We start from the raw sequence: 14522 nt of genomic DNA on the forward strand, positions 1-14522 counted from the left end.
CCTCTTTGATTTGGTAGAACTTTTACTTTGTAAAGCTGACATTTGATACTGCTCCAGTTATTTCAGCTATGTTGTTCTCTTTGGAGAGGTTATCATTGATCACAAAATGGTGTGCCCCTGGGCCCACTGAAAAACAGTGGAAATCCTGCCTAAAAAAAGAACCTTGACGTACAGAATAGCTTTTCTTTTGTAGTGTAGGTAATTTGATAAACATACACAACCCTCTTCCTCACAACCACCAACCGCAGAATTCTCTCCTTTATGACCCAATTATTCTTTTTTAAGTCAGTTGGTTTATGGAAGAACTATTTTCAAAATATTCTAGGACATATTTGTTGAATGTCTCAAAGTCTTAGAAAAGCTTATTGTCTCGTTCTCAAGTTAAAATCCAGCTTTAAAACTTTCTTCTTCAAAGGGGTTTTGAAGGTGATAGATGTGTTTATCACCTTGATTTTAGTGATGGTTTCATGGGCATATTCCTATGGGCAAACCCATCAAATCGTGTACATTGAATATGTACAGGTTTTATATATCAATTATATCTAAATAAAACTATTAAAATTAATTCAAAACTCTCTTCTTTTACTTTTATTAAATTAAAAAATAATCTATTGACCATTATTTAATTTCCACACCAACTCAAGGAGGGGGTTCATTCTTGATATTCTGGCCTATGAAAATGTCCAATATTGATTTGTTATACTCCAGACAATGTAGTTTGATAACAATATTCCTAACATAAGATGTGAATATTGAAGTAGATTACCAAGGAAGTCTGAAATTTTCTTCATGGACTGGGATAGTCCTTTTATAGACCTCTTAATGTCAAGATGAATAGACTAGATAGCACTGCAAACTTTTCCTCAGCCCTTTAATTCTTGTAGTATTTTCACAACAATAAAAATAAGGGGGTGCACCTGGGTAGCTCAGTTGATTGAGTGTCTGACTTTGGCTCAGGTCATGATCTCATGGTTCGTGAGTTCGAAGCCCACATCAGTCTCTATTTTGACAGCTCAGAGCCTGGAGACAGATTCTGTGTCTCCCTCTTTCTCTGTCCTTCTCCTGCTCATATGCTGTCTGTCTGTCTGTCTCTCTCCCTCTCAAAAAAAGAAATATTAAAAATAATTTTTTAAATGTGTGTGGCAAGCGATGGGTGAGAATGAGAGAGAGAAAGACAGAATGAAGAATACTAGTTCGAATATTGTAAATTTTAAAAAATAGATGCCTGCTTTGAAGTTCTATTTGCTAATGTTAATATTTTCCAGAACAATAGTTCTTGTGTGGCTCAGTTGTGGGTAATTATTCTAATGGGGATTAACTTAGGTCTAGACATGAATAGTTTGCCTTTGCTGCTAATGGGATTATTACTTTTGAAATTTTAATACAATGTGGCTATGAACCTGCAGCATACTGATATATCCTAATCTGACCATAACATTGTCTGCATGTTATGGATTTCTTGTCTACCAGCCTTGAGATGGCTACTGGGTCTTAACTCTGTCTTTCACAGGTATAAATGTGAAAGATTGTGGGATTTCTCTAACAAAGAAAGATAGATTCTTAAAAATAAAACCCTTACTTGCCAATTATAAACAGCACCAAAGAGAGAAAGGGGCATTTAATAAAATCACTGTGACTACATAGGGATTTATCTGATGAACTAAAATTTTGAAAGCAATTCCAAATGCATAAAGGGCCAAAATTAAAAACACATAGAAACAAACAGCAGGAGCTTTCTTTTTTCTATCTTTTCCTGTCTGTCTTTCTTTCTTGCTTTCTCCTTCCTTCCTGCCTGCCTTTTTCTTTCTTTCTTTCTTTCTTTCTTTCTTTCTTTCTTTCTTTTCTTTCCTGGTTTTTTTTTTTTTTTTTTTTTTTTTTTTTTTTGGTTTGGTTTTTCGTGTTTGGCCAGCACAAAGGGGTTTATTTGAGAATAGCAGAGAATTGCAATTCGGGACATGCAGGAGCCTTCAAAATATGTCTTCATAAAGCTAAAGCCTTGTACATTTTGTGGGAAATGCTAAGGGCCATTCAAAGCCAGGAAGAAGACAGGAATAAAGGGATAGACTCCCTACTTGTGTCAGATGGATAATGTGAACAAAACCCAGGAAAGAGAGGGAACTACCAAACTCTGATGGGATTTCAATAAGACTGTATCTAACCTGGAAACATAAAGGCAAATCAGGTAGACTTTCAGCCCAAGAAATTAAGGGTGTAGTCAGATAAAATAGGGGGAATAGAATGCACCTCCAAATACATTCAGAATCCCTTTTCCTTTCCATTTCCAACACCCTAGTTGAGGTCCCATGAGCTGTGACTCAGATGATGCATGGGTCTCTCACGTGCTCCCTTTCCTTCTGCTTTTCCTCCCGTGCCATCTTGCCATGGCAGAGCAGCCAGGGAAATGTTTTTAAACTATAAATCAGGTCAGGTAATGTCCTGCTTACAGTCCCACCCCTGACAAATGGTACCTATCTGCCTCTTTGTCCTTCACCCATTCTGCACTTCTCCTGGCTGCAAAAGCCCATTTAACTTCTTTTTGCTCAAAGCTTAAACAATCCAAACTCATTCCTACTTTAAGGCCTTTAAAAGATCTTAGTAGCTGTTCCCTCTACATGCAATGCTTTCTCTCCTATATCCATCAACCAGGATCTTTATGTCATCCACACCTCTGCCAGAGCATTACTTTCTGAGAGAGGCCTTCCCTGGACATCCTATGTAGAATGGCCACCCACCCATTGTGTAGGGCACTAACCCCGCCTCATTGCTTTTTTTGTGTCTGCTGTCGCTCTCATCCCGTTAGAAGGTCTACAAGGGTACGTACCCTGTCTATTTTATTTGCTGCTGTCTCTCCCCAGTGCCCAGAATAATGCTTGGTATGTCATAAGTTTTCAATAACACATTTGTATGATTGACTGAATGAATGTATGAATGATGAAGAGCTAGGAGAAATCAAAAACAAAGGAGCTCAATGCAAGTTAGAGTTGATGTTCTGGGAATGCTTTTGGAGGATGTGGGTTCCGGTCGGAACTTTGCCCAGGGCTTTGAAAGGTGGAAGAGAGAACTGAGCACATACTTTGGGCTAGGAGATTGACGGAAGGGCAAGAACCTTGGCCTTTGGAAGCTGGTGAGGAGAGAGCCAGCCCAGAAAGGAACTTGCGTGATGGAAGTGGTAGGGAATGAGACTAAGCACAGTGGTGTCCAATGGATGGTGGACGGGTTTGAAAACTGCCCAGAAAGATCAGTGAATCTGGCCAGTAAAGCACACTCTGTATCTGTGTGTGTTGTGTGCAAAATCAAACTAGATTTACTACAGAGGAAATGTTGTCACAATTAATTTTCTAGATTTCCTCACTTATATAGGAAGACATTTTGGTGATAGTGGCAGTTAAATGACTCTAGAAACCCTTATTATTACATCTGTTAATTCTACAGATGTTCACAGACATAAAGTAAAAAATTTTCTCTAAAACCAGTATACACTTTTCATTTTATTTTAATTTATTAGACTTGGGTTGTAGTATTGCAAAATCCCACTTGCAGAAAAGGTCATAACTAATATGTGGCCTATTGTATTTTATTTTCACAAAAGGACAACGAAACACTTTTTGTAATTGGGAAACGTGACAGTTTTTTCTGGAGCTTGTATGTCCTGTCATAAAGCTTGACCATCTTAATGCTGACAATCAGGGTTTCTCTATAAAATAAGAAAAAGTCAAAAACAAAACATACAAATAAACTCAATCATTTTTAATGTTGCAAAGATGCACCCTATTAACAATTGCTTAGATCACTTTCTCATACCAAGATCGTTTTAAGCTGTCTTGGTCAGGATTGACCTTGAGTGACAGTTTTGAACCAAATGTATGCTGGAGGCCTGCACTCTTTAATTTGCATGCTTCCTATGCAACCGTGGACTAGCTCCTTTAGCTCAATTTCCTCAACTGTGAAATGGATTCAATAAACAGTGTCTTTGTGAAAATGCAAACTGTAGCTGAAATAAGCTGTATGCTAATGATGGCCGTTCTGACAGGAGATTTCCTGTCCTCTCACTTCTGCCAACACTAAGACATGCTCTTTTATAAAACACCCCCAGATTTATTTAGGTCAAGACTTTTCGTTTGGAATGGCATCTGTCTCACAACCAACACACGACGACTCAGTAGCAGTGAAAAATTTCAGCATGGAAAACTAAGAATAACAACAGATCTCTCTCACTCTCTCTCTCTTTTTTTATAGTTTATTGTCAAGGTGGTTTCCATATAACACTCAGTGCTCTTCCCCACGAGTGCTCTCCTCCAACAGATCTCTTGATGCAGAAGGGCATCTAGGTGGGGCTGAGTCAGAATGCCAGGCTCAGCTTTACTTAAGCAGCTGCCTGAGGAAAGGGGACAAGGCCCGGGGTAACAGCCCTGAATGGAGCCTTAGGGTGACTGCCCACTGGAAAAAGCAGCTATGGAACTGCTTTGAGAGGCAAATTACTATTCATTCTGCTTGGTCTTGAAGCCATAGGATGTTTTCTGCCAGGATCTCAGAACAAAGCAGATACTGCAAGTCCCAGGGGACACAGAGCAAAGAAAGGGAGGAGGAAATTGGCAGTGACAGACTGTGGTTCTGTGAGGTGGAGTCTTTTGAGCAAAGCCCTGGCGATGGGGCTGGCAGCCTGCAAGGCTCAGGGCACCTGGATGTGACAGAGAAGGGGGGCTGGTGTGTGGTGGGAGCAGGACAGTGTGGTGCCCCACTGCAGGGCCCAGAACACGTTTGGGAGATGAGTGTCCTCACAAGAGGCAAAGCAGCCATGGTGGTCCAGGAATCCACAAGAGGAAACAGCAAGAGGAGAGTTTGAGCTGGAAATGTCTTTGAAACAAAAAAATGCAACAGGAGAGTGACAAGCCGTATATAAACTGGAGGAGTGCAAGACAGCACCACCCAAGATTGAATCAGTGGTGTGGGGCACACCAGAAGCAATCCCCTGGAATGAAAAGAGAGAAATGGGAGAAAAGACGGCAGCAGTAGAGGATCATGAACACAAAGTAAACCAAGGTGATTTGGCAAAAGAAACAAGAGAAGAGGTAATAATAGCCATAAAAAATGATGGAACAGACTTTATAGAGTTGTGGAAAGATGAGCATATATCAACGAAAGACGTCCTCAGGTTCTACACAAAACCAGTATAAAGGAACCCCCATCAGATACACCTTGATAGCTTTTTGGAAAGCCAAGATAAGCAACCCTGCAGATGTCTGTCCAAAAATATAGATGCTGCCACACCATACAAATAGTTTACAGAAACATATGGACACCAATTTCAGTAGACTTCTACTGTCTAAAAGAAATACTATTGGGGCACCTGGATGGCTCAGTCAGTTAAGGGTCCAACCTCAGCTAAAGTCATGATCTCGTGGTTCATGGGTTCGAGCCCCATATTAGGCTCTGTACTGAAAGCTCAGAGCCTGGAGCCTGCTTCAGATTCTGTGTCTTCCTTCCGTTCTTCCCTCTCTCTCTTTCCCTCCCCCACTCACACTCTGTCTCTCTCTCAAAAATAAATACACGTTATTTTAAAAATTAGAGAAATTCTATTATTTATGGGTTTGATTCCATATTCTGCTTTACTATATAATGGAGGGCAATTTAATACTTTCCCAAACTCCACCTTCCAATGTGGTATCCAAAATACAGGTATTTACTTCTTATGTTGGCTGTGGGCATGAAACTATCAGCGGAGGCAGCCTTGGCAGTTGATAAAATTTTGGGCCTTAGGAAAAGAAAGGAATGTAACCTAATGTATTCAATTAGAAATATTAGTGCGCTCATGACCTTAAAAAGATGCATATTTTCTGGTCTGTCTCCACTGATTGTCCCTATGGCAGCCACACTTCCACCACCTCAGCTCTCCTGTGTCCCATAGTGGCCGTATTTTGTTTCTAACAATGCACGCTCCTGAAAAGAACCAGAATACCCGAGGAGGAAATTGATTCCATGTCTTAGAGCCAAAACAAAAACAAAAACACCCCAGAACTGGTCTGCGGTGTCCTTTTGTTGTCTGGAATCTCAATGGAAACTTCAAAAATGTCAAGGGCAGTGCTGAAGGACGGAAGAGCAGATCTAAAGGGGGCTGGCACTAGCTGAGCTCCAGGTACCGTGATCATAATAGTGATAATAATCATAATAGTTAATTGAAACAAGTGCAGACTGCGAACAGCTATGAATTAGTAATTCTATTCAAAAGAGAAAAGTGAGTATAAAATGTTCAAATTGTAGTTATAATACAAAGAAGGGTATATGTAATAGTGTATGCTTAATTATTTATAGATTTTAATAAATAAAGGAGTGCTAATAAATGAGATTCTGGTAAAGCCCTGTGCCAGGTGAAATTGTAATAAATTCACTTCTATAAAAGATGTAAACAATCTGCAAAATACAACAGAAAAAAATTACCCAGAGAGTAGCATATTTGATTCCAAGAATCATTTTTCAATATACCCACTGTGATTTTGGATCATTTTGATATCATTCATAACATAGTTTTTATTACCTGGAATAAAAAAGAAAGAAAGGGGGGGCGGGGGATGAATCATTAACGATTTAATTTAAATTATGAATAAATTTAATTCCAACTCTCCTACATTTTGCAAATTGTTTATTCTATGGATGCAAATGTATTAAAATTAAAACTGCACATTTATTTTATGGATCTCTTGAATATAAGTATTTTGTTTGTTATTTTAATTATGTATCTCTTTATAAGTACAAAAATATATGTATTTCTATCTGTGTGGGAAGGACAAAATACAGAGAATTGCAATTCAAATAATCCTGGAAAAAGTAGTTATTACGCCGAGGTGAAGAAGGTCTGCCTTCACCCGCTGACGTCAGAATTGGAGCAGGGGGTCACCGTGTGCTCCAAAAATGGCAAGTTAGCCAAATGCCTAGAGGAGAAATAAATGTGGACAAAGTCTCTCATCTCCTAAGAGATAAGACCTCTAGATGGTCTTGCTAATTGTAACAAAACGCTGGTAAGTACATATGTTTTTTTGATCTTTTTATTATTATATAACTAGAGAGTCACAGGAAGTTGCAAAGAAGGTTCAGAGAAACCCCGTGCACCCAGTTTCCTTCCCCTGGATTCATCTTACAGAGTTACAGTTCATTATCAGATCAGGACTTTGGCATTCGAACAATCTGTATGTATAGTTAGGTGTCGTTTTATCAGGTGTATGGATCAGCGTAACCACGCTGCACTCATAACATAGAACTATTTCTTCCCCCCCCAGAGATCTCCCCGGTGTCGCTTCCCGTCCCAGACCCCACCGCCGCTCAGGCACCAGTCCTAACAAACTCCGTTCTGCTTTTAATCTCTATTACCTTGTCATCTTGAGAATGTTATATAATTGGAATCATACAGCTCCATGAGGTTTTTGTTTTTCATTTAGCACAATGCCCTTGAGATCCACTCAGGCTGTTGCTGGTTATCGGTAGGTTCCCCACGCTTTTTATGGCTGAGTAGTAGTCAATGTCAGCTACTCTGGCACCGAGGAAGGTGGAACCCAACCGCGGAATTGATCACAATCTGTTTACATTTGTCCAAGAGGTATCAAAAGTTATGAAATAACCCAGGGGGAAAAAAATCTGCTGGGTTGGAATAAGTCAGAGATCCTGCCGTGGGACAATGGTTTAACCTTAATCACACAGCCCTTTTCGTAGATATGATAGCATTTGTCGCCCAGCAGAATTCCTTCACTCTCAAAAGTACAGACGGCATGATGAGGTAAAAGCCATTTTTTTCATTCATTTGGGCAGCACTAATTGGGTTGTGTATTATTACTAAATTTTTTAAAAAGCAACAATTTGGAAGTATGATTAAGAAATTTTTGGGGCGCCTGGGTGGCTCATCGGCTAAGCCTCCGACTTCGGCTCAGGTCAGATCTCACGTTCGTGGGTTCGAGCCCCGCGTCAGGCTCTGTGCTGACAGCTCAGAGCCTGGAGCCTGCTTCCAGTTCTGTGTCTCCTTCTCTCTCTGCCCCTCCCCCTCTCATGCTCTGTCTCTCTCGGTCTCAAAAAAAAAAAAAAAAAAATTAAAAAAAAAAAAAGAAATTTTTTTCTAGGTCCCGGGGCTCAGCTATTTACTAGGAGTATGTCATGGCAAATGATCATCATTTTGCAGATTAATATCAATATTTTTCATCCAGAAAAATTTTGATAGCAAAGAAGATGAAAGAAACATAGGAAAGTTTTAAAATATCAAGAAATATTTATTCAACAAATGTTATATTCATTTTTACATGTCAAATGCTTATACATACTAGGGATACAGAAAAAGAAACAGAGCTTAGGTCCTCAAAGAGTTGAGCGCAGTGGAGAAGATAAAGTCAACAACCAAAAAATACCAAATACTGCACTTTTCTCAAGAAACTGAGACTAGGGTGTATCATGGACCCACACTTAGCTTAGAGCTAGAGCTTCCAAATCTCCAGAGACTCTGGGTAACCAGTTGTTTGAGAAGCTGCTTACTCTGAAAGATGATGTCAGTGTCAGGGACAGGAGACTGGGAAAACCTGGTCATACCTGAGAAAATCAGTTTCTTTAAATCTTTTAAGACTGGTGAGACCAGGGGTTTTGAACTTGACTTGTGACTGGTACAAAAAATAAAAAGTAAGGTATTCTTCAATTCAGGCACTCATACCTAGTTTCAGAAGGAAGACTAAACATTCTAGGACAAAAGTTCCCCCCTTAATAAAAAGTCTATTATTTACTAATCGAGTCAGGAAATGTTTCTTTTGCAGCTCTTTTAAGGGGAATGACATCGTTGGCATCCAGAAAACTCCAGGGGACAGGGCTTCTGGAAAAGTGTTCACTAATGATAGCCAATGAAAAATTATGGGCATTTCAGGACTTCCTATCTCTTTGGGGGGTTGCCCTGGGACGGATTAACATCAGGAATGTTTGCCTAGGACTGGCAGGAGAGAAAAGCATCTTATTTCCATTTTCCTGTTGTATAATATGACAACTTGTTTATGCTTATGGTTTTTGTGTTTATTTTTAGTGGTGTCACTTACTTCCTCTTAAAAATTTACCCTGATAACATTCAGTGTTTCTAACACTGATAATGTCCAGGTTTCTAGTCCACACTTCCACATTCCTGTCTTGAGCTTGTAAGCCATAATGCTCTTTTTGAAAGACAAAGATATGGAAAATGAGATATCCTGTATAAAGTGAGACATGGAGCGGGGGTGAAATGCCCCAGCTGGGAATTCAGTGATCACAAAGCTCATTTGTGTCTCAGTATGTTTCTCTCCAAACTATGAAAGTGTTCTTAAACAGAGAATACAGACTTTGCAGACCATGACATTTTCTTCTACAGTAGAATTTGTTTTTAAAATAACTCCTTTGCCATTTATTGAAAACAATACTAAAGTCTGCATGAAGAGATTTAGCATCTCCAACTTACAAAAATCCAAATGGTCAGTAATTACATATGCAAAAATGTCTGGCTAAGATCTACACCTAAAAGTAGATACCTGATGGTAGTTCTATTTGTGGTGAGCACAGCATAACATTTAGAGGAGATGAATCACTATTTTGTGCACCTGAAACTAATGTAACACTGTGTGTCAACTATATTAAAAAATTAAATTTGCTACCAAATTTTTCTGCAAACAAATAAACTAAAAACCCCAAAGCTAGAGGGGGAATATCAAAGAGGGAATATCTTTTCCATAAACTTTTTATATGAATATTTCACAGATCCACCAGTCATGCTCTTTTCCTAGAAAATTCCAGGTTCTGTATCTGAACATTCGCTAACAGGCCATACAACTTTCAGCGTACCAAAGCCTTCATCTTTGGAAAGGTAGGATATGCATTGTACTGTGCAGTATGCAAAAGGAATGTCTTTTATTCAAGTTCATTTTCGGCTTTGAGAATCTTTTCTGCTATTTTTTGCACGAGCATTTCCATTTTCATCGACAAATTAAAAGGGCCTTTTTGTGTGTGATAATCCTCAAATTCTTTCTTGAGTACCCCTCAAATTACTCCCTAATTTTCCCAACTATCTCAGTCATGGGAGCTCCAAGAAAAGAGGTGTTCTGAACACAAGGTACAGTACAAGTCCTGGGTATTCTTCAGAGACCTCTCCACACCTCGCAATCCTCTTCTCTGCCCTGACTCCTGCATGAACTGCCGGTCTATGAATTACAGTGTGTTTTCACAAGATTATCTAATTTGGTCCTTACAAAAGCCCTCTTTTTACAAAGAGAACTTGAGACTCAGGGATATGAAATGACGTGAGAGCACTCAGCCTCGAGCCTGGTTTCCGATCACAAACTCTGTGCTTTTCCTCTCCTGCTCTGCTTCGAAGGACTGGCCTCTGGTCTGCTGGGCCTACCCTGTGGTCAAGGGTCCCATCCTGGGGAGCCCTGGTGGTTCTGCTGGCTGGGGAGCACGTGACAGTCCTCGGGTCCTCTCCTGCTCCCATCTGCCCAGCTCCGGGCTGGAGGGTCGAAGACACGGAAAACCAGTACCTGTAGGATTGAAGTAAATGGGCTTTCGTTTCTTTTCCCCACTGTATTTTCCACCTACCTCCTTCCATCCCCCCCTTAGTAAGAATAATAATAATTACTAAGGTCATCATGGTTTGTTACGGACATATATGTCGTTATTTGACAAGTGTTCGCTAATTAATGTGTCCCTAGCCTCACAATCTTTCACTAAAGTGATTCTCAATTACTCCATCTTGTAAATAAGGAAACAAGTTTAGAGAGAAGACGTGACTTCCTCAAGATCAGGGGGCCAGGGGGTCTCAGTACTTGGGTTTGTGGGGTGGAGCTGATGTGTTGCTCCCGGTCCATTCCTTGGCAGCAGCATCTGCATTTGCTAAGTACCTGTGCAAACCCGGAAGGATACTAGAGTCTGTTCAAACAGAGAGAATAAGACCTAGAATTGTAAAAGTTCAGGAACAATAATCTCAGATTCAAGAATTGCATTCACTGCTCTTGGTTCTGCTCATACCATTTTCTGTCTTCTCCCCGTCCTGGACATGCTGCTTACTCCTCGAGGTCCACGCTCCTTGCTACCTGCCCTATTGTCCTAAATCATCTCATACGTTCCTTGCTTTGTTTAGTTCTCACTTTGAATGTATTGGATTAGCGGTTCACATGAAAGTGAAAACTCTGTTTTTTCCTTGTTTATATGCTTGCTTAGAGCAGTGTTTGTTTGTAATAAAAATTTGTTAAATGTTTAAAATGGTTTAATTTACTCAGTCCAGATTTAAAATGTTCTTGGGAGCGGCGTATATAATAAACAGAATAATTTGTAAAATGTGGACATACAAAGTGCTTTATTTTCTTACTTAAATTCAGCATAAACAATCTATTTTTGTTAACAATTTCAAGTACTCAAATCAGACATTTCAGAGAACTTTTTTTTTTTAGATCTTCATGTCCTGGTTATGCAGTAGTTGATCGATAGTCTTATAATTTTTAATATGTGACATTATGGTAATAAGAATGGACTATATTTTTTCTGCCTTCCTCTTTCTGACTCTGTATCTTGCAGTCCATATGCCTTTTTGGTACTCAGGCTGAAAGCAAATTTATTTTAATCTGTGACCATATACTACTTTAAGTGTAGTTTCCTTTCTGGAGAATAACTGCACCATGATGTGGTCCATCTGTATGATGCAAAGCCGTCCTACATCATAGAATAACTTTGTGTGTGTTTTCAAGTGTGGAAGTTAAATGCAGAAAGCTGGAAACAGTTATGTGCAATAATAATTTCTTGGCATATTGCATCGGTACTGTATCAGAGCGGAGGTGACCCAGGTTGACTACATCAAGCCAGAACAAAATGTTCCAAATCCGTTTGGCTAACATGTTAGAAGTAATTTGGGAGCAGTCTCTAGCACGAGCCAGACTGTGGTACAGTCATTTGGTTCTGATTTTATTGGCTAACCCATGCCCATGTCGTGTGTGGATAATGCTTTAGTTTCGAGACCATGGTACCATTTAGTTTTTGTTTATAGTTACGTATTTTTACCATCAGGGAAAGACGTAGGCTTTATTAATTTCAATTTTATGTGTGATGCCCAAATACCAATTTTGATTTCCTTCTGCGAATGCTGGACCCTGTCTTTAGATTAATCTTGTCTTTAAATTAGGTAAATTTAGCATTTTCTCATTAACACACAGTTCTGATGGATGAAGCAATGGCTGCTAATACTTACTGAGTGCTATAGACTTTATAAGGTTTGTTCTATCATAGTGTTCAGATGGGGATGCTGAAGCTTAGAGAAAGTGGACATACTTGCTGCCATTTACACAACCAGCAAGGGCTCGGAAGTTTCAACTCCAGATTTCATTCCAAACACCAGGGTTCTAGCCACCACACAAGTTCGCCTTTGAGTGGATTTGGGGATGGGGCCTCTATTTTCTCTTCTACTTTCCACCGTTTGCAACTCTAATTCTGTAGGAGGTTAGTTTTCTATACTGAGCACCCATATTAGGATTTTCTACATGAGAGTATTTTTATAACCACTTTGTTCCAGAAATAATAGGAGGGGCCCAGTTATTTAGCTCAACTCTGTTGAACTCTGTGCATCCTGACCAAAATGAATTTTGGCTGGAGGACAGAATTTATTCACAACAGTTATCACCAACACAGCAACCCAAAATTATATTACTAGTAAAAAATATTTTAGTAGAAAAACAATTCAGTTGGTCTGCATAAACTCTGAAGGAGTAACTTCCTGTGGTGATGTGAATGTTTATGGTAGTACTAACACCAAAGGGGAGAAAATAAGTTAGGTGAAGGGAGACAAAATACCAGAAGCAACATAACATTGTTTCTAATTATATTGTCATGGTGTGTAACTTAAGTACCTTAAAATAGGGAGATTTGCCTGATTTATCTGGAGGGTGCTCATCTAAATTGTATGAGCCCCTGAAAGCAAACAACTTTCTCCTGCTGGGAGCAGAGGGAAAGTCAGAGGTACCAAGCATGAGAAGGAGTCCTTGTGCCCTTTGCTGGCCTGCAGATAAAGGGGCTAATGTCGAGGCAGAGAACCCTCAGTCCTAGATCCACAGGGAACTGGGTTCAGCCATCAGCCTGGGTGAGCCTAGAGGCAGAATCCTCCTCAGAGTCTCCAGAGGAGAGCCTACGTCAGCCACACCTTGGGTTCATCTTGTGAGGCCCTGAGCCGGGAACCCGCTGAGCCACGCGGTGCCTGGATTTCTGATCCACAGGACGGGGAGCCCATGAAGGCCATTGTTCGCAATAGAAAACTAATGTAGTACAGTAATCAATTTTTTCATATGGAAAGAAAAAGATTGCTCCTTCTGAATAGTGAACGATACTTGAAAATATTTATCTTGTTAGGTAATTAGTTGTTTGGGGAGGTGCAGAGGAGTATAAGGCAGAATTACTTGTTAATCACACTACCAACACTGGTGCAACGTCATGGTCCTTCCAATACCACTCCATTTCAGGGCCGCCTGGCTAGACCTAGTATAAATCCAGAAGCGTATATGGTTTCTTTTCTTTAGGGTCCCTCCTTAATGGGACTATATCTATAATAGACAGAGAAATAGATTATCTTCTTCAGACCTAACTACCGAGTAAGTAGTGTGTATCAATGATTTTTATAAAACATTTATTTTGCAAGGTAGTAATAAAGAGTTGTTAAAAAAAAAGGTGTGGTGAAAATGAACTGGATTTAATCTATATTTCTCCATGGTCAATGGAATCGTGCTTTGCCATATGGAACAGCATTTCATCGGGTAACAAGTAAATAGTTCTAAGGAAAATTAGTAAGCCGTATGTGTGGGGAAAATAGATAATGAGTTCAAGATGGAACATGAATTTTTGGTTTGAAAAATCAAATCAGAAACGTAGGGCCTTTTATTTCCCCGTTTTTCTTTTCATTGCAGGTTAATCTTAAAGATATTGGTGAAATCTATAAAATACGCATTGGACATGACAACAGTGGACCGGACCCCGGGTGGTATCTGGAAGACATTAGGCTTGAAAATCTAGACACACGTGAGCTGCTTTGTCTAACTGTTGACGCCTGGATCGCTGAGAATGAAAATGATGGAGATACGTCGAGAGAGCGGCCCGTTGCAAGAACTAATAAGCCAGCTTTGCCAGGTACGTAGCCTCCTTCCCGTTGTGAGATGTATTAAAAATTAAAACTGTTGAGACGATTTAGAACAGAGATGGGCAACCTTTTCTGGAAAAGACCAGATACCAAATATATTCTGCTTCCTGGACCATAAAGTCTCTCCAAACTTCCCAGCTTTGCCAGGGCTGTGAGGCAGCTGCAGATAATATATAAACGAATGGTGTGGCTGCATGCCAATAAAACTTTATTTGTCGACACTGAAATTAGAATTTCATATAAGTTTCATTTGTCAAGAAATACTGTTCTGCTTTCATTTTTTTTTTTTAACCATTAAGAAAAGTGAAAAGCATTCTCAGCTCCTGTATAGAAACAGGTACTGGCAGATTTGGCCCAGAGGCCATAGTTTGCT

The 14522-nt window shown here is 39.7% G+C and overlaps 1 protein-coding gene across 1 annotated transcript in view; it reads left to right on the forward strand.

The window, feature by feature from the left end:
- The window catches only part of LOC115279135 (lipoxygenase homology domain-containing protein 1-like), a 138699-nt gene that overhangs the window by 96574 nt on the left and 27603 nt on the right, over window positions 1-14522 (forward strand). Inside the window, exon 11 of the mRNA XM_029923679.1 lies at window positions 13920-14139. Coding sequence (XP_029779539.1) covers window positions 13920-14139 — 220 coding nt within the window. The remainder of the gene's footprint in view (window positions 1-13919; window positions 14140-14522) is intronic.

The sequence above is a fragment of the Suricata suricatta genome, chromosome 15 (assembly GCF_006229205.1).
Source record: "Suricata suricatta isolate VVHF042 chromosome 15, meerkat_22Aug2017_6uvM2_HiC, whole genome shotgun sequence".
In the NCBI taxonomy this organism is placed as follows: Eukaryota; Metazoa; Chordata; class Mammalia; order Carnivora; family Herpestidae; genus Suricata; species Suricata suricatta.